The 22463-nt window shown below is 53.2% G+C and overlaps 1 protein-coding gene across 1 annotated transcript in view; it reads right to left on the minus strand.

The window, feature by feature from the left end:
* The window catches only part of COL4A2 (collagen, type IV, alpha 2), a 160525-nt gene that overhangs the window by 53425 nt on the left and 84637 nt on the right, over positions 1 to 22463 (minus strand). Inside the window, exons 5-6 of the mRNA XM_010831462.1 lie at positions 914 to 1048; positions 787 to 831 (exon numbers count right to left, since the gene is read on the minus strand). Coding sequence (XP_010829764.1) covers positions 787 to 831; positions 914 to 1048 — 180 coding nt within the window. The remainder of the gene's footprint in view (positions 1 to 786; positions 832 to 913; positions 1049 to 22463) is intronic.

The raw sequence follows: 22463 nt of genomic DNA on the forward strand, positions 1-22463 counted from the left end.
TGCATGAGCATGATGACAGATAACACGTGTGGTGCATGTGTGTGCACGCGTGTATGGGCACGCTGACATGGCACGGACATCGGCATGAATGTGAAGTTCTGGAGGCAGATGTCCTTAAACATCAGCTGTGCAGGGATGGAGCAGGTCTGAATGTGGGATAAACACATGTATCCCGGAGGCTGAGATGGGCAGGAAGCCGTCCCTGGGAAGTCTGCCCCGGGCCCGAGGAGGAGGCTGTGAGTCAGGCTGCTCTGTTTATTTTCTTGTGCCACGAGAAGTAAAGTAAACTAGGTTAGAAAAACACATTTTATTGCATTCTGAGATTTTCTCATGGACAAAGCATGCCTTTCGTCTTCTCTCTGCACGGTTGCTACCAGGAATCTGAGCCTCTGCACAGACTTGAGGGCAGTCCCTGCTCTGGGCAGGACGGCCTTCCACTCGGGCGGTTCTGGAGTTCAAGCGCGCTGTGAGACCGGCTCCTCACGGCCGCCTGTGCCGCCTGCAGCTGGTTACCAGTAGCGGGGGGCTCCCCTTTCCCCCTTGTCGCCTCTGCTCCCAGTCCTGGGAGCCCCAGTTTTAGCAGAGTAGCCTCCATGCCAAGTCCAGAAGACCATTTACAAAGGAGGCAGTTTGTCCAAGAGATGAGTGGGTTTCAGGGGTTTACCCACAGGTGGTGTTGTTATAGACAAGAAAGGGGACACACGTTAGAAGTGTGTCTGTGCGTCACAAACGGGTTGTTTTGCACGTATACGGTGCTTTGCAGTTTTAATCTTATGAAAAACTTACGGGAATTCCGTCGGCACCAGGGAATCCCGAAACACCTCTTGGTCCCTGTAAAGAAGACAAACAGACTTCAGGCAGGCCAGGACCCGCCCCCGCCCCCACAGAGAAGCGCCCACGGTCCCATACGCACCACGTCTCCCTTCGGGCCTGTGATCCCGGGGGCTCCTCTTTGGCCCTTGTCACCCTTGCGGCCTTGCAGTCCTGGGAAGCCCTGTAGCCCGGGGGGCCCGGTGTACCCCTGGGGGCCAACCGGCCCTGGCTGGCCCTGTGGGAACAACACTCGGTCAGTGTCCACAAGTCATAACCACGCGTTATGGTTATGGTTATTGGAACGTCTCCAATCATGCTGCTTTTGAAACTACACTTTTCATGCTTAAAGAGCTATACTCTTCAGAGAGCACTCTGTAAATCACCATCTTCTTCCACGAGAGCCACAAAGTGATTCCTGGCTGAGAAAGTAACAGAGTTCAAAGGGGAGGAAATACTAAATGTGAGACAAAAATTATCCTCAAGTACTAAAGCGAAGTTATTGTGAAATGCTAATATTGGGTTGGCATGAAATAATCAACTGACTTGAAAAAAAAAAAAGTCCTTTCAGTATAAATGAAGGTGCCAGACAAACTCCTGAGATCGTCTGTCTCATATAATGCACACAATGGCTATGGAGATGCAGCTAGCACCCAGATATCAACGTGACCCCCAGACGTTTAAGTGGTTAACAGTCTCTCATCCTGTGCACACACACCCCGAATGCACACACGAGTGTGTGTGTACAGAGAAAAAATAAAAGTCTGAAACGCATAAAACATCCATCCATAGCACTGCTGCTGCTGCTCCGTCGCCAAATCGTGTCCAACTCGTTTTGCGACCTCACAGACTGTAGCCCACCAGGCTCCCCTGTCCATGGGATTTCCCAGGCAAGAATCCCTGGGGTGGATTGCCACTTCCTCCTCCTGGGGAACTTCCCGACCCACGGATCAAACCCATGTCTCCCGCGCTGGCAGGCAGATTTTTTACTACTGAGTCATCTGGGAAGCCCTTGCATATCCCTTAGGATGGCTATGATTTGAAAAAAAAGAAAAGACAAAATTACGTGTTGGCAGGAATTTGGAGAAGTGGCTCTGTTGCAGGGAATGGAAACAGCAGCCACTGGGGAAAACGGCACGGAGGCGCCTCAAAAACGGAACAGAGAATCACCCGCGACCCAGCTATCCCGCTTCTGTGACCACACTCAGAAGGGTGGGAAGCAGAGACTTGGACAGATCGTGTCTGCACCCATGTTCGTGGCAGCATTTTCCAGAACTGTCAAAGGTGGAGGCGCACATGGATGCATGACGGTTAAGCACGACGGTCTGTCCAAGCGGACTCCTCTTCACCTGAAAGGGGCAGGAAACTCTGACCCAGGCCACAGCATGGATGGACCCTGAGGACACATACTGAGCGAAATGAGCCCGCCACGCAGGGACAAACGCTGATTCCACTAACATGGGGTCCCTAGAGGAGTCACATTCGTAGAGATGGAAAGTGCCAGAGAGGTGACCGGGGGCTGGGGGAGGGGAGTGGGCAGTTAGGGTTTAATGGGGACAGACTCTCAGTTTGGAAAGATGAAAAAGCTCTGCAGACAATGGTGATCATGACTGTACAAAACATAAATATGCTTAATGCCACGAAACTGCGCAAAAATGGTTAAGCTATGCTGTGTACATCTTATCACAATCAAAATGAAAAGATTAAAAAGAGGTTCCAGCTCTCTTATTATTAGAGCTAATATATGCATTACAGTTCTACTTTAATGAATGTCCCAGGTTCGCCCAAAATGAAGAAAGTAACAAGACAAAACCAAACCCCAACATCTCTGTCTTGATTTCTTAAAGGAAGGATTGCTGTTGCTTCATTCCACAGGCCCTTTCTCTCTGAGCCTCATTCACTCTTGCATTTCAAATGTCTGTCTTATCTTTAGATTGAGGGGGCACTGAGTCACTACTTCTAGACTTCTCTTTTATAGCCTGCAAAAAGCCTTTCTTGTATAAACTGTGCCGCTAAGCCGTTTTTTTGTCCGGGCAGAAGTTTATAATCTGTCCTTGACACTGCACAGCGCTGGAGGGAAGTGAGCGGCTTCAGCAGCTGGCGGCGCGGCGTTCACATGGGATGGGCGGGGGAGGAAGGGCCATCGTGGGGGACGCAGCCTGCGATGGCCCACCGCCCCCGCGATGGCCCCTCCCTGCAGGTGCCGGCCTGGGGCGTGGGGCAAGCGCGGAAGCGGCTTTTTGGGGTGGAGGATGCAGATGGAGACTAAGATGGAGTTTGGCGGCTGAGATGAGCCCTGAGGCTTGGGGCCCTGTGTCCTCAGATGACAGGGAGCCTGGGCGCCTCTCGGGGCTGGTCAGCGTTTCACACATGGCGGGTTCTCTGCTCGCCCGGGCACCCCTCGGGGCCGGGTCAGCGTTTCACACATGGCGGGTTCTCTGCTTGCTCCATAAGCGATGCAGAATCCAGCCGGCGCTCCCCTGGAGTAGCCTGACCGCAAGCATGGCGTGGAGCCGTGCAGCCGGCGTGCTTGAATGTCTGGAGAAGGTGAGACAGGCTCAGGAGGACTGCGTGGCCAGCCAGGCCCTGGACACGTGGCGTCCCTGTCTGACGCCCGGGGCTTCGGGACGCCACATCTGTTGGCGGTTTGGGGACACAAATGCTTTGACTCAGATTTTTATGGCTCTTCCTCAGCTATGCTTGTCTGTGTCTTGTTTGTGACCACAGACCAAGCCTCCAAGCCTGCGAGGCCCGTCACCCTGAGGGGCTTCTGTCTGTTAGTGGTCTCAGGGAGCAGCCTTGGGGACACAAGGATCCTGTTTGCACCGTTACTTTTTATTGTCCATGAACTACATCTCTACCCGAGGATGACTGTCTAGCACCAACCGTTAACCCAGATGGAGTACAAGCCTCTTAACGAGAAGCATCCCTTTGTCTCCTGTTCGTTGACCATTCCTGGCTCCCTTTGATGGGGGGCCAATGGCGTCACGGCCTTGTTTTCCTCCCATTGTCAGTAAACTTCTTACCCTTGGCATCTCTGACGGGAAGTCTGGCTTTGGGAATAAAACTCCAGTCTTCCCTTTTCTGGAACACGCCATCACTTTTTTCTTTTTATTAAGGTGAAATTCCCAAACCACAAAAGTATCCATTGTAAAGCGGCTTCTGGTACACTCACAGCGTCCTCCGCCCATCTCTTCTATCTATTCCAGAAGGCCTTCATCACCCCCAAGAATCCGACCCACGCCTGCAGCTCTGGTACCCGCCCTTCCGCTTTTGGTGTCTGCAGGATTTACCCACTCTGGGTGTTTCACGTCAGTGGAATCATTCATATGATACGTGACCTTTCACGTCTGGCCTCTTAATACAAGGTTGTTGAGGCTCGTCCACGCCACAGCTTTGGTCACTACTTCACGTTTATGGATGAACACGACTCCACTGTGTGGATAAGCTAGTTTGTTATGAATAAACTGTGTGAGCATGCTCACCCAGCTCTCGAGTCCTGTGTTCAGTCCTTTTGGGTCTGTTACTTAGGAGTGGACCAGCTGTATCCCGTGGTGACTCTGAAGGCTTGAGGAGCTGCCAGGCTGTGATCCTGGCTCACTTTACATTCTTACGAGGAATGTGTGAGGATCTTCAACTTCTCTACAATCCCGCCGTCAATTGTTATTTTCTATTTAAAAAAAAATAAAGCCTAGAGGGTGTGAACCAGTGTCATTCTGAAGAGCAATGGGGAAAAGCCAGGAAGAGCCTGGAGGGGATCTGAATTATTTCTTGTCCTCCAGGATGGAACCCCAGGATGGTTCCAGCCCTTCACTGCACGCCCTGTGAGGCTGGGGCTGAAAGGACACTCGCGTCAGGGTCCGAGCCCTGGGTGTGCGTGCTTTGGTCATCAGGGGTAAGATCCCCCCTAGGGGAGCCTGTGCCCGGGGCACCTGGGGTATCTGCAGAGAGTGGCTGGAGGGACCAGTAACAGAAAGGGTCCCCCTCTGTCCTGATCGTCATCCTTATCAGCTTCCAGCCTCAGACGGCAAGTCCCGATCGGAAAAGCTACTTCCACCTCTTCCTTTCATGATAAATGATGTTAAAAATAAAAAGTACCCCAGAAAAGGTAGGACTGTAGCTTAAAGGTCTTTGCATAAACTTCTAAAACTCCTAACACTCCCACAAAATACTTGATGAAAGTATTCCCACAAAATACTTCTCAAAAGCTAGCAGACACCTGGTAAGGAGTCGTGAGCCCGTGGGCTCTGGCCCTGCCTGCCCGAGACTTGATTTGTGTCGATGTATCACCTCCTAGGGAAGCGAAAACGAGAGGATCTTGAAATCCTCTGTCCTCCGGGATGGAGCCCTGTGAAAGCTTTCAACAAACGGTTCCTCTCATTTTACCCCCAGGACAACTGCGTGAAGTCAGCGTCACCCCCGCTTGAGAGGGGAGGTAACAGGGGTCTGGGGGGGCCAGGGTTAGGGATGACGGATGCATTTAGATCTGGGGGGGATTCTATCTTCCATGACACCCTTGCTGCTCCAAGAGAGGTCGGGGAGCCTCATCCTCGTCACCTGAGAACTCGAGGGAACTGCAGAGTCTCAGCCCCGCCCAGCCCTCCTGCGGTGGCACTGACGTGATCCCGGGAGGGCTCCTTGCATTGTGAAGTCTGCAAACCGCTGCCCAACCCCACCCTCCTCCCCCTCGTGGGAGAAGGCTGGTGTCTCTTTATCTTTAAACTTTTAATTTTGCATTGGGGTATAGCTGATTAACAATGCTGGGATAGTTTCCGGTAGACAGCAAAGGGACTCAGCCAGACACACGTATCCATTCTCCCCCAAACTCTCCTCCCATCCAGGCTGCCACATGACATTCAGTAGAGTTCCCTGGGCAGGTATCTTCAAATAACTCTCTTATGCACGAGATTGCACCTCAGAAACAAGATCAGGCTTCCTGAGCTGGGCAGAGGGAAATCTAATATTTATGTGTGTTGAAGACTATTTCTAACTGAACTGTCTCGGTCTTAGGCTCTGGTGATAATTCCAAGAAGGGACACTCTGGGCACTGTTAGAAGTGAGGGGTGCTTACGGCCTCTCCCTTTGGGAAACCATCGTGGAGGAGGAGTGGGTCGTCCTGGCTGGTTCTGGAAGCTGGAGTCTGGGCCGGCAGAGAGCACAGGCGGCTTAAATACCATGACCCTGGAGGGAATGCACGGCATGTCCTGAGATGCTGACTAAGCCTGCATGCACTTGGACTTCTCACTTACGGGAAAAGGGGCAAAATATATCTGTGCACACGCTGAAAACTCCAGGACCTCAGCCTCTGAAATAAAAGTGGAAGACGGATGCTCGGTCAAGGTTCCGAGAAATCACGCCTCACCGGCAAACACGCCCAAGGAGGTGCCCTCTGCCATCCAGTTTATTAACCTGAGCACTCGCGTTGGGTAAGGGAGGAAAGAGTTTCATTTATCAAGGAAGGCCGGAGAGGAGCGTTTCCGAGGCCCAGCCCGCATCACTGCACATCGGGACTTTTCATCTACGGCATGGTGCTTTCCTGGTAGGACGAGAATCAGCTTTCCATGCCAGCTTCTGAATAGTAGGAAATCCCTTCTCCTTCCTAAGGGTACTCTTCCTGTCTCGCTTTTTACGGGCCCCGGGGCGCCCCTCCAGGCGCCTGCATCCTCCCCAAACCCTGATGGCCCCTCCTGCCCTCCACCTTCCCGCCCTTCCGATGCAGTGACCTGTGACCTTCGGGGGATTCCGGCCCCAGGCCCAGCTCACCCTTGGAGCTGTTCACACACATCTGAGAACATGACAAACAGCCCCAAAGGTGGGAAAGACCATCTTTTAAGATTCAGGAAAATATTTTGCTCAGCTAAATTTTAGAATCAGTCACCTTTCTTAGGGATGATCGTTAGGATTTGTGAGCAATTTCTGATCACCCGGCAGGGTGACATTAACGCCTATTCCAAGCTGACGATAATGTGATAGTTAGTACTGGACAGGACGTTACATGTAACTGTCAGTAAGCGAGTGTAGCTCGGTTAGCACTGGACAGGACGCTACATGTAACTGTCAGTAAGCGAGTGTAACTCGGTTAGCACTGGACAGGATGTTACATGTAACTGTCAGTAAGCGAGTGTAACTCGGTTAGCACTGGACAGGACGTTACATGTAACTGTCAGTAAGCGAGTGTAGCTCGGTTAGTACTGGACAGGACGCTACATGTAACTGTCAGTAAGCGAGTGTAACTCGGTGACTGGACAGGACGCTACATGTAACTGTCAGTAAGCGAGTGTAACTCGGTTAGTACTGGACAGGACGCTACATGTAACTGTCAGTAAGCGAGTGTAACTCGGTTAGCACTGGACAGGATGTTACATGTAACTGTCAGTAAGCGAGTGTAACTCGGTTAGCACTGGACAGGACGTTACATGTAACTGTCAGTAAGCGAGTGTAGCTCGGTTAGTACTGGACAGGACGCTACATGTAACTGTCAGTAAGCGAGTGTAACTCGGTGACTGGACAGCTGCCTACTCCAGGCAAAACAGACAGACAGACAGACAGTTGGCTTAACTGATGTTAACTCTGCCGCCCTTTCCCTTAGATTCTTATCAATATACAGCAAGACATCAGTCCCACCCTGGGTGAAATCCCAAATGAAAGGTTTCACATGTTCCTCAACAAGGACAATACGGCCTCTCGGAACAGCTGCTGGCTTCTAAAACTGTCTCACAGACGGTGGTGCTGATGTGAAGGAAATAACATCCATATGCAAAGAAACCTGCTCCATAGACAAGATGGAACACAGACCCAACTGTAAGGGTGGCACTGCGACAGCTTTAGACGGCGTAGGAGAGAATCTGTGACTCTGGGTCAGGCGAGGGCTGTGTCCGTAAGACGCGAAAGTCACAAGTCATAGGAGACAGAAAGCAGAGACAACATTTGATCTTCAGAAGGTTCTGTTTGAAACATAAACAGCAGGCCACGCACTGGGAGAGACACTCACAAGACACACGTGATAAACGGCTTTTATCCGGAATATAGACAGGGCTCCCAGAAATCAACAGTAAGGATAAACGACTTTTATCCAGGATACAGACAGGGCTCCCAGAGACCCGCAGCAAGGAGACGAACAACGGGACTGGAAAGATGGGTGAAGGATCTGAGCAGACTCTTCATCACAGAAGAGGTGCAAGTGGAAAACAGGCAAGCGGCTCAACACCATCGGTCATTAGGGAAAAGCAAATTAAATCCAGACTAAGGTGTAACTGAGAAGGCAATGGCACCCCACTCCAGTACTCTTGCCTGGAGAATCCCATGGACGGAGGAGCCTGGTGGGCTGCAGTCCATGGGGTCGAGAAGAGTCGGACACGACTGAGAAACTTCCCTTTCACTTTTCACTTTCATGCATTGGAGAAGGCAATGACAACCCACTCCAGTGTTCTTGCCTGGAGAATCCCAGGGACGGAGGAGCCTGGTGGGCTGCGGTCTATGGGGTTGCACAGAGTTGGACACGACTGATGTGACTTAGCAGCAGCACCAGCAAGGTGTAACTGTGGCTGCCGGAGCGGCTGACGTGCCCACACAAAGACTGGCAAGGCCAGTACTGCTGGGGGTGCAGAGAGAGCACGTCAGAGCCGTCGGGCGCAGGCCTGGGGGGCTGAAGCCAAACACTCACTTGCAGAAGCCCTGGAGGTAAGTGCTCAGAGCGGTGCAACGTCTTCCAGCTGAAAACTGGAAGCAACCTGACTGTCCTCAGTGGAAGAACAGACCGTGGTCCGTACATGAGACAGAAAGCTGCTGAGTAACACAAAAGGAAGACAGCATCTGATGCGCGTGAAGGCGGGGGTGGGGGTGGGGGGTCTCGAAGGCACTGCCCTCAGGGGAGGATCCAGATACAAGGCTGAGCTCCGTCTGTCCTGCTCATGCGATACTACGCTATTATCCTGGTTAGGAGATGTTCTAGAGACAGGAAGCAGAGAGGCAAATGCTACGTCAGGAGACGGAGGGAGGGGACAGACTGCAAAGGGCACGAAGCAATGACAGCAAAGCAACTGTGGGGTCCGAGACCTGCTTTATGTCATGACTTTGGTGCTCACTACATGGAAATGCGTGTTAAATTTGCCGGTTTTCACAGAATCACGTGAAAATTACATCTCAATAAACTTGACCTAAAATCAAAGAAACAACAAAAAAGGGGTCTGCTGAAGGCCAAGATGAGGAAGGCAGTTTCCGAGGCTCACAGGCAGATTGCACAGGACCCACAGGCAGATTGCACAGGACCCACAGGCAGATTGCACAAGACCGGTTCTTCTGTGGCATCCCCACAGGTGAATGGATAACACAGATAACATTGGTAAATGGAAGAAAAGAAGATGCTTGTAAAAGGATATATTGGAAACATCCGGGCTTCCCTGGTGGCTCAGATGGTAAAGAATCTGCCTGCAATGCGGGAGACTGCAGTTTGCTCCCTGGGTTGGAAAAGTCCCCAGGAGAAGGGAATGGCAACCCACTCCAGTGTTCTTGCCTGGAGAATTCCATGGACAGAGGAGCCTGGCAGGCGACAGTCCATGGGGTTGCGAAGAGTTGAACACGACTGAGCAAGAACATACACAGAAACATCCAGAAAGGTGCTTTTTAAGATGTGTGCTGAGGAAGCGAACCAACTTCAGGAAACCAAGACAGCTCTCCTTGCCTGGAAGCGGGTCTGTCCACGCGCGATCCTGACAGGGATTAGGACTGTCCAGCCCACGCCCGTGGGATAGCAGGGGCGGAAGCCCGTCAGGTCCAAGTTCGAATCAGGAGCACCAGATTCACCACAGGTGTCACGGTCTCCATCGTGTGTGACTTTCACAAACCACGAAAGCAGAGGCGGTCGCCTGTGATCGGAGACGCTGTCGGCTAGTTTATCTGAGATGCGGTGACTTGGAAACTCACATTTTAAAGCGAAGGAAGATGGATCCTCCCTTTCTCCTCCACCCCCAGGACCAGCAAGCCTGGAAACTGTGCTCCTAGTTCCAAAAATAGGCAGCGCATGGGCAGTCAGACACAATGGCTTGAGCCCAGCGCGAGGCTGAGCTTTTTATAGTCTGGATGTGATTTGCTTGGCACAGGCTGGGAAGGCCGGTTTTCTGGAAAAGCCTTTCACCGCCTCTGTGCTTGTAGCAGTAAGTACATTTCATCCGCCCAAAGACGAATCCTTGCTTAGCAGACAGACTGGATTTCCTAAGTCTCTGGATTTCCTAAGGTCTCCAAGAAGGCACGGAGGAGGGTGGTGTGGATGAGCTGAAGGCCTAGGGGAGCAGAAATGGTGGCCAAGGAACAGTCTGGAAAAAGCTGATTCAGGGTGCTGGTTGTCAGGCTCCCGTGCATATGAAACACTTTTTCCAGCCCAGTAGCCGACAGCCTGGAAACAGCATCAACAACCAGAGCATCGTCAAGCAGCCCTGACGTTCTCATGAGTTACCCTACAAGGCCACCCTGGATGTGCCTGCAAGACTAGAAAGTGCTATGTGCCCTGAGAGGCAACTCTGAAGTCACTGGAATTATAAGACGTTATCCAACCATAAAAAGAGTGAAATAATGCCACTGCAGCAGCATGGATGGAGCGGGAGGCTGTCGCACTGAACGGGGCAAGTGTCACGTGGTGTCACTCCCACGCGGAATCTGAGAAACTGTGCAAAAGGACCTATCAACAAAACAAACAGACTCACAGCGATAGATAAAGAAAACAAACTTACGGTTACCAGGAGGGAAGGGGGAGAGAGATGAATGGAGAGATGAGGACTGACATGTACGCACTGTGGTCAGACATTTGAGTCATGTCTGACTCTTTGTGGCCCCACGGACTGTGGCCCATCAAGCTCCTCTGTCCATGGAACTTTCCAGGCAAGAATACTCCAGGGGACCTTCCCGATTCAGGGATCAAACCCGCCTGTCTTGAGTCTTCTGCATTGACAGGCAGATTGTTTACACTGATGCCACCTGGGAAGCCCCGTACAGCAGGCGTGCTAAGTCCCTTCAGTCGTGTCCAATTCTTTGCGACCTTATGGACTGTAGCCCACTAGGTTCCTCTGTCCGTGGGATTCTCCCAGCAAGAAAACTGGAGTGGGTTGCCATGACCTCCTCCAGGGGATCTTCCTGACCGAGGGATGGAACTGCATCTCTTGTGTCTCCTGCATTGTCAGGCAGGTTCTTTACCGCTAGCGCCACCATAAAATAGCTAATAAGGACCAATCTAGACAGTATATTAAAAAGCAGAGACATTACTTTGCCAACAAAGGTCCATCTAGCCAAGGCTATGGTTTTTCCAGTAATTATGTATGGATGTGAGAGTTGCACCATAAAGAGAGCTGAGCGCTGAAGAATTGATGCTTTTGAACTGTGGTGTTGGAGAAGACTCTTGAGAGTCTCTTGGACTGCAAGGAGATCCAACCAGTCCATCCTAAAGGAAATCAGTCCTGAATATTCATTGGAAGGACTGATGCTAAAGCTGAAACTCCAAAACTTTGGCCACCTGATGAGAACTGACTCATTTGAAAACGCCTTGATGCTGGGAAAGATTGAAGGTGGGAGGAGAAGGGGACGACAGAGGATGAGATGGCTGGATGGCATCACCGACTCAATGGACATGAGTTTGAGTGAACTCCGGGAGTTGGTGATGGCCAGGGAGGCCTAGCCTGCTGCAGTCCATGGGGTTTCGAAGAGTCGGGCACGACTGAGCGGCTGAGCTGAACTGAACTGAAGGGCCTACTGCACAGCACAAGGAACTCTACTCAGTACTCTGTAACGGCCCACATGGGAAGAGCCGCTAACACAGAGTGGATGTGAGTGCATGTATAGCTGACTCACTGGGCTGTACTGCAGAGACCGGCACACCGCTGTAAGTCAGCTAGACCCTAATAATAACTAATCAGAAAAAAGAGGACTGGTAACGAGCTCAGTTTGCAGCGGATATTTAGGGGCAGTTGTAGACTATGTATTTCAGTGTTCGAGCTGCAGGAGCCAGCTCCTTGCGAGTCCTCTTGAATCGCATCCGTAGGTCATTTCACGCGCGCAGTCTCGGTCACTGCCTGTGTGGAGGGCTGCGCCCACGGACAGCCTGCAGCCCAGGACACGGCCTCTGGCGGGAGGAGCGAGAGGGAATGCTGGATGCCTGGCTTTCCAAACAGCGGCCTCCCCGCTGAGATGACCCACCGGGCTGGCAGCCTTTGAGAGGCACCTCTTGGCATCCTGGCACAGCCCAGGAACAGAACCAACTATTCTATCTCCTTTCCATTTAGACTAAACACAGTCACACGAAAGAAAAATATTCTCGAGGTTGGCATTATATTTAGTTGGTCTGTTATGAAAAAAAAAAAAAATTGGCCAACAAAGGAAAAAAGATTCAGAGCCAGGGAGGGTTCCGACTTGGCTGGGCACAGGCCTCTTTTTCCTGTTCATCTGCCTCTAAAATGTTCCTGAAAAGGGCAAGTTCTAAATCGAGCCCCACCCTGCCCATCCAGCAAAAGGCATGACCGCCTCTCCTCCTCCTCCTTCTTTGGCTTTAATTGACTTCTCTGTTGCTTTATCCTCATTGACGTTATTTAGGTTTTCATTTCCTTTTCCAGATTTCAAAATTTATTTTTAAACCTACATACAGTGGGATCCAGTTTTCTGGCGTGTAGTTCTGTGAGTCTGGACACGTGCTCAGAGCTACATCAGCTCAAGGCACTAGGCTGTTCGCCCCCCTCGCCGCACCGTCAAGCCCCGCTCCATCCTCTGTCCGTCGCTGGGCCTCGTGGGGCTGCCCCTCCGGACGGTCACACACGTGGAATCACTCGCATCTCAGCTCTGGGGCTGGCCCTGTTCACTCAGCATCTGAGACCCGCCGCCCCGCTGTGTGTTTCAACATTGTGGTCCTTTTAACCGTGGAAGCCTGTTCTGTTGTGCCCATCACCGCGAGGGTTATCCGTTCACTCCCTGGGGGACAGCTGGCTCATTTCCAGGTTTCGGTCAGCGTGAATCGGGCTACTTAAAATCATTCATGGACGGTTTTTCTGTGTGTGTGGACACACTTTTGTAAATGCCCAGGGAGGAGAACCTGGGCCTTATGGTAAGAGTATGTTTGTTTAACTCTATTAAAAAGCTGCAGGACCACTTTCCAGGCGGCTCCAGTTTGTGTTCCCACGGGCAGCACGTCAGAGTCACCGTCCCTGTCAGCGCTCGGCGTTCTCCGCTCCCTCAGCCGCCCTGCGAGCTCTGCAGAGCTGCTGCGTTATGGCTTTGACCTCACTCCTTCCACATTTCTGCTAACCCTGGGTCCAGTGCAGGGCTCAGAGTTCCCACTTGTAGCATCGTCCTGACTGCTCCTGGGACCTCCCTTTGCACTAAGAACCGCAGCCCAGGCCCCTGCGAGCCCCTGCCGCACAGTCCGCCCCGAGTCGCCGGGACTGCGACCGCAGTTGCAGCGTCTTTGCTTTTCTCCAAAAAAAGGAAGACCCCAAAGTCGCTTTCACGTGCCCTCGAACCTCATAAAGGTGGGAAATGAGATAATTCACAAGTTTCTACTGAACAGAAAGTAAAGAGAAGAGCAGCCCCTATGTTCTAACCACTTATGTGGACTTCATTATATTTTCAGGAACATTCAAACATATTCTCAATACATTCTTCAAGAATATATTTTTCAAGGATATTCTCTGCTCATGTGTTATTGTACAAAACGCTTTCTGGTACAGGAGCACCGGCTTGGTTCTTAAGCAGGACTTTCATAGGGAATAACAGTCATTGTAAATTAGACCAACATTACATCGCGTTTCCCAGATGGTGCCAGTGGTGAAGAACTCACGTGCCAGCGCAGGAGGCACAAGAGATGCAGGTTCAGTAACTGTCGGGAAGACCCCCTGGAGGAGGGCATGGCGACCCGCTCCAGGATTCTTGCCTGGAGAGTCCAGTGGACAGAGGAGCCTGGCGGGCTGCAGTCCATGGGGTCGCAGAGTTGGACCCGCATGAAGTGACTTAGCACTCGCACACATCGCACCGCTTTCAAAGGTACGTCTCTGCTCTTCACCACGGATAGCCTAGCGCTTTCCCAAAGCTTCACGCATCACCAGGCTGGGGAGGGACTCCAGGGAGTGTGTGGACCGCTGGCACCGCTGGGAGCTCCTGGGATCATTCTACCCGTGGGATGCCGTCTGCATCTCAACAAGAGCCCAGGTTGCTGCGCGCACCCCAGAGCTGGAGCGGGTCACTCGGGGATGGTGCCCGTCCCGGGCCTGTCCTGGCTGGTCGCCAGAGCATCAGCTGTGGCCAGTCTGGCACCTTAAGAATTTCTTGTCCAGGAGTTCTGGAGTGGGAAGGGGTGGAGCCTGGGAGTCTCCATTTTTAACCAGCTCTGCAAGCACTTCCGGAGCATGGCCAGGCTTCTCTCGCAGGACAGGGGAGGGAAAAGCACGGGGGGTCCTCCCAGGACCCCACAGCACCGCCTCTGCTGGCACTGTGACACTGCCTGCGACGGTCCACGCGGCTCACCCCTGCCAGCCCTCGGAGGGCATGCTCTTGAGTATGGGGAGTCTCCGCAGAGGCTGCCAAGGCCCCTCCAGCTACAAAATTCAGGGGTCCCGCCAAGGCCCCCAAGCAGACCTTGAGGGAATTTCTCCTTGTAGACAGGCCCCCTCCAGCTGTAAAATTCGGGGGTCCCGCCAAGGCCCTCAAGCAGACCTTGAGGGAATTTCTCCTTGTGGACAGGCCCCCTCCAGCTGTAAAATTCGGGGGTCCCGCCAAGGCCCTCAAGCAGACCTTGAGGGAATTTCTCCTTGTGGACAGGCCCCCTCCAGCTGTAAAATTCGGGGGTCCCGCCAAGGCCCTCAAGCAGACCTTGAGGGAATTTCTCCTTGTGGACAGGCCCCCTCCAGCTGTAAAATTCGGGGGTCCCGCCAAGGCCCTCAAGCAGACCTTGAGGGAATTTCTCCTTGTGGACAGGCCCCCTCCAGCTGTAAAATTCGGGGGTCCCGCCAAGGCCCTCAAGCAGACCTTGAGGGAATTTCTCCTTGTGGACAGGCCCCCTCCAGCTGTAAAATTCGGGGGTCCCGCCAAGGCCCTCAAGCAGACCTTGAGGGAATTTCTCCTTGTGGACAGGCCCCCTCCAGCTGTAAAATTCGGGGGTCCCGCCAAGGCCCCCAAGCAGACCTTGCAGGAGTCTCTCCATGTGGACAGGCACTGTGACCCAGAAAAACAGTTTAGGATGAATTTTCCTGTATTTTCAGCATTTACAATACTTTTCCTTCCACAGATAACAGAAGAAAATCCCTAACGCTCAGAGACCCTACTCCAGTGATTTTAAAGCTGCGTGAGTGCCTGGGAGCATTTATTTTCTGTCCCAGGAGCGACCCATCCCAAGTCCAGCTGCGAGGTCTCTTCCTGCCGTAGGCGGTCTCCCCCACTCCGAGCTCCTCCTGCCCCTCCCCCTCACCTTCCCCGTCAGCTGCCATCAGTGCAGGGGCCCACCTGCTCTGCACACCTGAGACGTGTCCCCGTGCGCAGCCGTGCGGGGCAGCCAAACTGGCTGTCTCTCCCTCCCCAGGCCCCTTGGACCTCAGGGCCTTTGCACGTGCCTGTCCCATGACCTGGGCTCTTGAGGGGCTCTGGAGGCTCTACCGCAAACCTCTCTGGGGACATTTTTCTGACTCTGCACCTGGTCAGGGGCTGGAAAAGCTTGCTCCGACCAGAGCACTCTCTGGACAGACTGCAGGGACCAGGCCTCATCTAAGCCTCAGTCCTCAGCCTCCACTACGGCATCTGAGACCCAACCTGCTCACGATGGTTCTGTGAGTGAATCACAGCTCTGCGATCACCCAGCTCTGCCAATGTGCTCCCCTGTGGACGCTGAGGCCACAGTCTTCTGTTTTAGGCCATTTTTAAGATTGTTCTGATGGGTTTGTGATTTCCAAAGCATGTCCAGGGCAGAGCATCAGTGGGTACATGTGGGGGAAACGATGCCCTCTTGTTCTGTCACCCCGATTCCTTAAGTCACTCTAACATGTCAGGATCCATCCCCATCGCTTGCTCCTGTGGGAGGCCCGCGGTACTCAGTTCCAGCCAGACGGCTGGGTTTTATCTGCGTTGTCAGAGGCAGGAGTCCCAGGACCCTGCAGGAGCAGGAGATGCCCAGCACGGCCCTGTCGCAGCCATCGCCGGGCAGATAAGGAAGACTTCATCTCCCGAGGACACAATAGCAGATGAGGCTGGGCTTGGGAAGGCAGGCTCCCCTGGCCAGAGGCTCAGCCCCAGTAACGTCTGCACCAGGCCTATCTAAGCACCACTGTCCATGACAGATAAGCTGTGCAGAGAGCCACCGTGACTGGGCAGGGTTAAGGGTTACGGAGAAAAGGGGCAAGTTTGCCAGCGTGATCTGAGCTGAGCCAAAAGAGGAAGGCTTTCCATGCTTGCTGACGGTCACTGCTTTAAAATCAAATTTTAACTTCATGCCAGCAAAAGACGCCTCCTCAACTCCTGAGTCTCCGGGGTCGGAGGAATGCCCTGCAGTTCTGACGACCAACACTAGGTGGCGGTCAGTCGCGCTCTTCGGGACAAGCCACTCTCCCCGCAGATTTGTGGGGGATTGCAATGTCGGCTTCAGTGGGGCAGAGGGCAGGCTCCGCATTCGTCATGGGGAGCTATTTCCTGTGGCGAAAACTGTGACTGCAGAATTCCAACAATGCTGTCTACAGAGCTGATCAAATCCTCTTTTTATTTTCACAGGGCAGTTGATCGCCCTCAGTAATTAATTATTTGATAATTCCCTTCCCTTCTGACTTGCTCAAAGGAATGTGTTCTAAATATGGATACAGATATACACATAGATAATTGAGGGTTTTTTAAACCCAGACCCAGTGCAGAGGTCCAGGGGATCACGACCTAGTGTCTGGATTTGGGTCCTCTACAGCACCGGGAAACATTCCCAGATCAGAGCATTTACTGTTCAGAGCAAGAGCAAAGTGATTTAATCTCCACCCCTCCTCTGTGACGTGGGTGCTGTTCTTATGTCCATATTGTAAGCAGGGGAGAGTGAAGTAAGTCAGAAGGGGAAAACATATCATGTATTAATGCATGCATGTGGAATCTGAAAACATTGGTATAGATGATCTTATTTGCAAAAACAGAGGCACAGTCGCAGAGAACACATGTGCAGACGCCCAGCAGGGAGGTGGGTGGATGAACTGGGAGACTGGGGTTGACTGACTGTGACCCCACAGACCACGCAGTCCAAGGGATTCTCCAGGCCAGAGCACTGGAGTGGGCAGCCGTTGCCTTCTCCAGTGGATCTTCCCAACCCCAGGTCTCCGGCATTACAGGTGGATTCTTTATCAGCTGAGCCACCAGGGAAGCCCAATGCACTATTGATATTATGTATAAAATAGATAACTAATAAGAACCTACTGTACCGGTCAGGGAACTCTGCTCAGTGCTCTGTGATGACCTAAATGGTAAGGAATCCAAACAAGAGGGGATGTATGTGAACATATAGGATGTCCCGGGTGGTGCCGTGGTAAAGAATTTGCCTACAACGCAGGAGATGCAGGAGGCGAGGATTTGATCCCTGGGTAGGGAAGACCCCCTGGAGAAGGAAACAGCAACTCATTCCAGTGTTCTTGCCTGCAGAGTCTCATGGACAGAGAAGCCTGGAGGGCTACAGTCCATGGGGTTGCAAAGAGTCAGACACGACTGAGCGACTAAGCACGGCGCAGCATGTCAGCAAATAGCTGATTCACTTTGTTGTACAGCAGAAACAAATACAACTTTGTAAAGCAACTACACTCCAACAAAAACTAAAAACAATAAATGGGAGAACAGAGGCGGGGTGTTTGGGCCCTTGGCCCGCCCACGGAGGAGGAGATTCCTACATGGCTTTCCAGAACATTCCAGAGGCTGCTGTCACCGCACAGCTGAGCCTCCCTTGAGTCATGGCTCTGACCGTGGACCTCAAACATATCTTTTTTACAGATCTTTGTGAAGCTATAATCAAGCCCATAGCAGATGGACGAAATGACGGCAAAACAAGACAGATGGACACCTGGGGTTCATGAAAATCCAGACAAGCCCAGGCCAACTGCAACCCTTCAGCAATTCTCTGAAAACCCCACGTCTGGGCTTTAACCTGGTGCTGTTCAACTGGGGCCATTTCACGGCTCATTAATCCCCCTCCTGCTCGAAAGTGACGGGGCCAGAAAGAGAAGGTGAAGCTCAGACAGGGCAAGTCGGTTACTTTTTAGTGACGCTGGTCTAAAGGTATGTAAGGAAGGCCCAGGGGTTCAGGCTGCAACTCTGAGCTATCACAACACCCCGAGGACCACCAGACAGGTCTCTCTCCTACCTTCCCCTCAGCTCCCAGGAACAGATGAGTCACTGAGGAAAGGCTGTGTTAGAAAGATCTGACGGTCTCTAAGGTGGTGACAGTGTCTTATGGTAAAAAAGATGGCATCGGTGTGAGCATTTCCCAAACAATGGGTTTCACTGGATCTTTGAGAGAGTAAGGGCTTCCCTGGTGGCACAGAGTGAACGCCGGAGATTCATGTTCGACGCCTGGGTTGGGAAGGTCCCCTGGAAAAGGAAATGGCTACTCACTCCCAGGTATTCTTGCCTGGAGAATTCCACGGACAGAGGAGCCTGGCGGGCTACAAGTCCACGGGGTTGCAAAGAGTTGGACACAACTAAGCAACTTACACACACCTTGAGAGAATAAGCTTTCAGATACGAGGAAGTTGTTGTAAAGTCGTTTGCACACCTCCCGGGAGAGCAAGTTTACAGTGAGAGGAGGCCATGGTGGCTAAGAAGGCTTTAAGGACCAACCTCAGAAGTAACTGACCTAAGGAACGGAAGGCAGGCACGGCCCTGGCCAGCCCCAGTGGGCGCAGACCTCCCCCGGGGCAGGCGGGGAAGTGTCAGAGCCGGCGGGGAAGTGTCAGAGCCGGCGGCTACTGGGTTGCGAACAAAATAAGAGGGTCTAGACTTCTAATCTGATGTTGCGAGAGGTGTGAGGAGACAGACTGGTAGCTGAGTAAGCGTGAGAAAAAAGGAGTCTTTGAAAGACGGGCTGAAGGAGAGGGATGGTGAGATGGTGGTGAGAACTCACGGACGGGAGGGTTTTAGAAAAGTGGTGGAGAAGTTAGCACTGAGACAGAAGCCCTAAACCAGGTGGCGATGGGCACGTCCGTTCCTTCGCCATACGGGCTGCTGGATTCTGGGGTTCTGTGTGTGCAGAGCTGGAAAGCTCCAGCATGTCAGACCTCGTGAAGGTTCCTAGACAGGCACTGGGTATGGACACATGGACGATCCATTACCTTGGGAACAGCTCCTGGAGAAAGACCCAGCCCAGCTTTGAATGCGATGACTACAAGCCCTAAGTAGGTGGACAGGCAACAGCGAGTCCGATGTTTGGAAAGGTTAAAAGGCAGACAGAAAGCCAGATAAACACCCAGCCTCCCTCACTGGCATCTCTAAAAGAATCTATATTTTGGAAACTGTTCCACAAAGTATTTTTGCAAAGACGTGATCAGCCCTGGTACCTAGTGCCCTGATTTTGGAAATGTGGGGGTCGGGAGACCCCACTGGCTGGAGCCCTGGGCTGCTAGGAGGTGGGGCTCGGGGCCGTGGTCAGGCCCCGCCAACAGGGGGCCGGTGCTCCCTGTGAGTGTGCCCCAGCAGATGGCCACCCGGACATCCTGAACTTCCCTCCTAAGACTCTCCACCCTGTTCAGAGTGATTATTTGGAGGGACACTGAACACACATCCGCAATTAAAAAAAGAACAACAAACCACGAGAAACTGATCTTTTTTCAGTCTGGTGGAAAGATAATGGATGGCTCATTTGTCCAGACATGAGGCCCAGGGTCCTGGGCAAAAGGAAGCCGAGTGACATTAACATCCATTCCAGAGCAGTGACTCAGCGGTTGCTCCGTTCTCATGACACGGGGAGAAAACAACCTCCAGGACACTCGTTCTCCTCCAGCGCGCGTGTTGAAGGAAAAATAAACAGCCGCTGTGTCCATAAGATGGGAGGCAGTGATGGAAGACAGCTGCATTTCCAGGCCCCGCGCTCATCCCTGACCTGACTCTGGTGCATCTGAGCGCCGACCGAGAACTCAGGGCATCATCCTATTCCATACACTTATTTCATCTGATTTCTGCAAGTGCAGAGGGACTGAAAATGCAGACCCGGAGCTGTGACTCGTGTGGTGGATTCTCGCCACCTTTGGGGGTCAGAATACACCACAATGTGGCTTATCCATCACCGACGAGGGGCTCGGCTCCTGGGTGGGATCAAGCCCCGGAAAGCCTTAACGTAGCCTGGATGGCTCTGGAAGATGCTCCCCTTTGAGTGTGTGCTGTGTGGGCGGCTGTCTCGTGCTCCATCATGGCTGTGGCCTCCTGGGATGGCCTACGTGAGGGTGCCCTCGGGCAGCGGCCATGCCAGGAGGGAGCCGGGCAGCTTCTCTGTGTGCCCACGTGGCGGCACAGAAGGCCTTGGACGCCAGACAGTCCTCCAGCCCTCCTTCAGGCCGTGATCCCACCGTGGCCCAGACGGGCCCTTGGCAGGCTGGTGCCCCACGTGCTGGCGGCGACGCACGTGGCCTCGGTCAGCGAGAGGGATGGATGGGGAAGGAAGCGCCAGTGCTCTCAGAGTGCGGCTCCTGGGGAAACGTGGAGCTTGGAAGCATTTTCTCTGTTTTCCAGTAGAATCTGAACATGTTCCAAAGCCACCTCCTGTCTCCCACTCGCCCCCGACCCTGTGCCAGCTGCTTCTACCTGGACCGTCTCTCCCCTCAACGGGCAGAACGCTCGGGAGCCTGTGTCTGGGTCCCCCAGTCTTCACAGGGCTCCTTCCCCGGACCTGGGCTCTGAGGGGCTTCCACACACACCCTGACGTCCTGCTCGGCCTCCCTGGTTCCCGCGCTGCAAATCTGGATTCCCCCGGGGTCTGTGTCTTTCCTGGGGGCTCCGAGCTGAGGCCTCTCAGTCCCTGGAAGCTGTGTCCGGGTTGCTTCCTGCCAGGGACCCCTCTCCATCCGTCCATCTGTCCGTCCATCTGCGTGACACCCCATGGTCACTGTGGACTCCCGCACGGAGATTGTTAGCACACTCCCTCCAGGCCTGACCCCTCCCTGCCTCTGCCGCTCACTCAATTCCCTGCAGTTCACCCGCCTGGACCCCAGACCCATGCGGCGGGGACACCCCCGTCCTCCCTGCTCACACCGCGCCCTCCGCCATGACCAGCGCGGTGCCCCGGCCTTGGTCTCATCTCCTCGCGGCCCTGTTCGGGGCCGAGGGTACTCCCTGTGCTAGGTCTGACCTGTGTGCCCCACGTCCCCAGAGCTGGCAGGCGCCCCGCCTCTCCGGCGTGGCCTTTGCCTCTGATGAGTGTCAGAGATGCCCTGCATCCAGGACCAGCACTGCCTGGGGAGCTCCGCCTCTTCTCACACCCCCATCAGAGGACGAGGGGTGCCCATGGGTGCCCGGGTGGGCAGCAGGCACCTCTTTACAGGATCAGCCACCTCTAACCAGCTCCTGAAGGCTTAGCAAGAGCAGGCTCGCCTAATCAATCTCCACCACCACGATCGAATCCATCTGTTCACACGTCTTCAAGGGAGTCCTGATCATAAGTGGAGTTAGAACCACCGCTGAGGAGTGCGTGCCTGTGTATATGTGCGATCATACACACGTGTGTACATGGATCCAGTGTTATCTCATACATTTGGAAGGTGTGAAAAATACAGAAGGGAGAAAAATACAGGAGAAAAACAAAATACGGACTCGACTGGAAGTCAGCTTGCAACAGCGTAGCAGGAAGAGCATCTCGGCTTATTTGTAAATTAAAAAAAGATCCGAACCACCAAGCGTTCACTTCTAACTAGATTACAGCGGCCTTCCAGGCTCATCCTCGGGAATTTACCTCTCCCTGGAATGTGCCCCAGGAAGGACCTGGTTTTACGAGAGATCAGCTCGCGTCCACATGCAAATGGATCCTACGCATTTCTGCTGTTTCCTGATATGTTCCTGGATCTGCTGTAAGTTCTGGAGCAGACACCGCGCACCATCTTTGAAGTGCATTTCCAGAACCACACAGTGTCCTGAACGCAATGAAGGCCCAGTGAGGACGCCACGTCCCCTGCTTCCAAGGGGGTCAAGGAAGCCTCGGATGTCTGCAGGGATGCTACATTGGCTTCTGCAGGCCCCGTAAGCATCTCCCTGATTCCAGACTCATTGGTGGTTACAGGCGACAATTTACCACGTGGTTTACACCTGGGATTTGTGGTTAATGCTGTCATAGACTCACAGGTTGCTCCTTTCAGGCAAATATTCCTCTCTGCCATGAGAACAGCGGTACTTCCTTGGAAGCTGGGCTAGGACGTGCCAGGAGAGGCTCAGGAGCAGAGACCTGACCACTGAGGGGATGGCACAGTTTCTGCTCGCAGAGTGACCCACCAGAAGGTGATTCCCGACAGCAGACAGACTGCCCCTCGGCCAGCTCCTTCAGCTCACCCTCCCAAGCTCCTGGCCGAGACCACAGAGCGGCCGGCGACCCCGGCTGGCTTCTGGGACGTTCTCTGGAAGTGCCCTGATGGGCGTGAACACCAAAGGTCACTTGCTCGCTCCAGAAATAAAACACCCAGGGGAAAAACGAGGTGTATCTC

The sequence above is a fragment of the Bison bison genome, unplaced genomic scaffold, assembly GCF_000754665.1.
Source record: "Bison bison bison isolate TAMUID 2011002044 unplaced genomic scaffold, Bison_UMD1.0 scf7180017864527, whole genome shotgun sequence".
In the NCBI taxonomy this organism is placed as follows: Eukaryota; Metazoa; Chordata; class Mammalia; order Artiodactyla; family Bovidae; genus Bison; species Bison bison.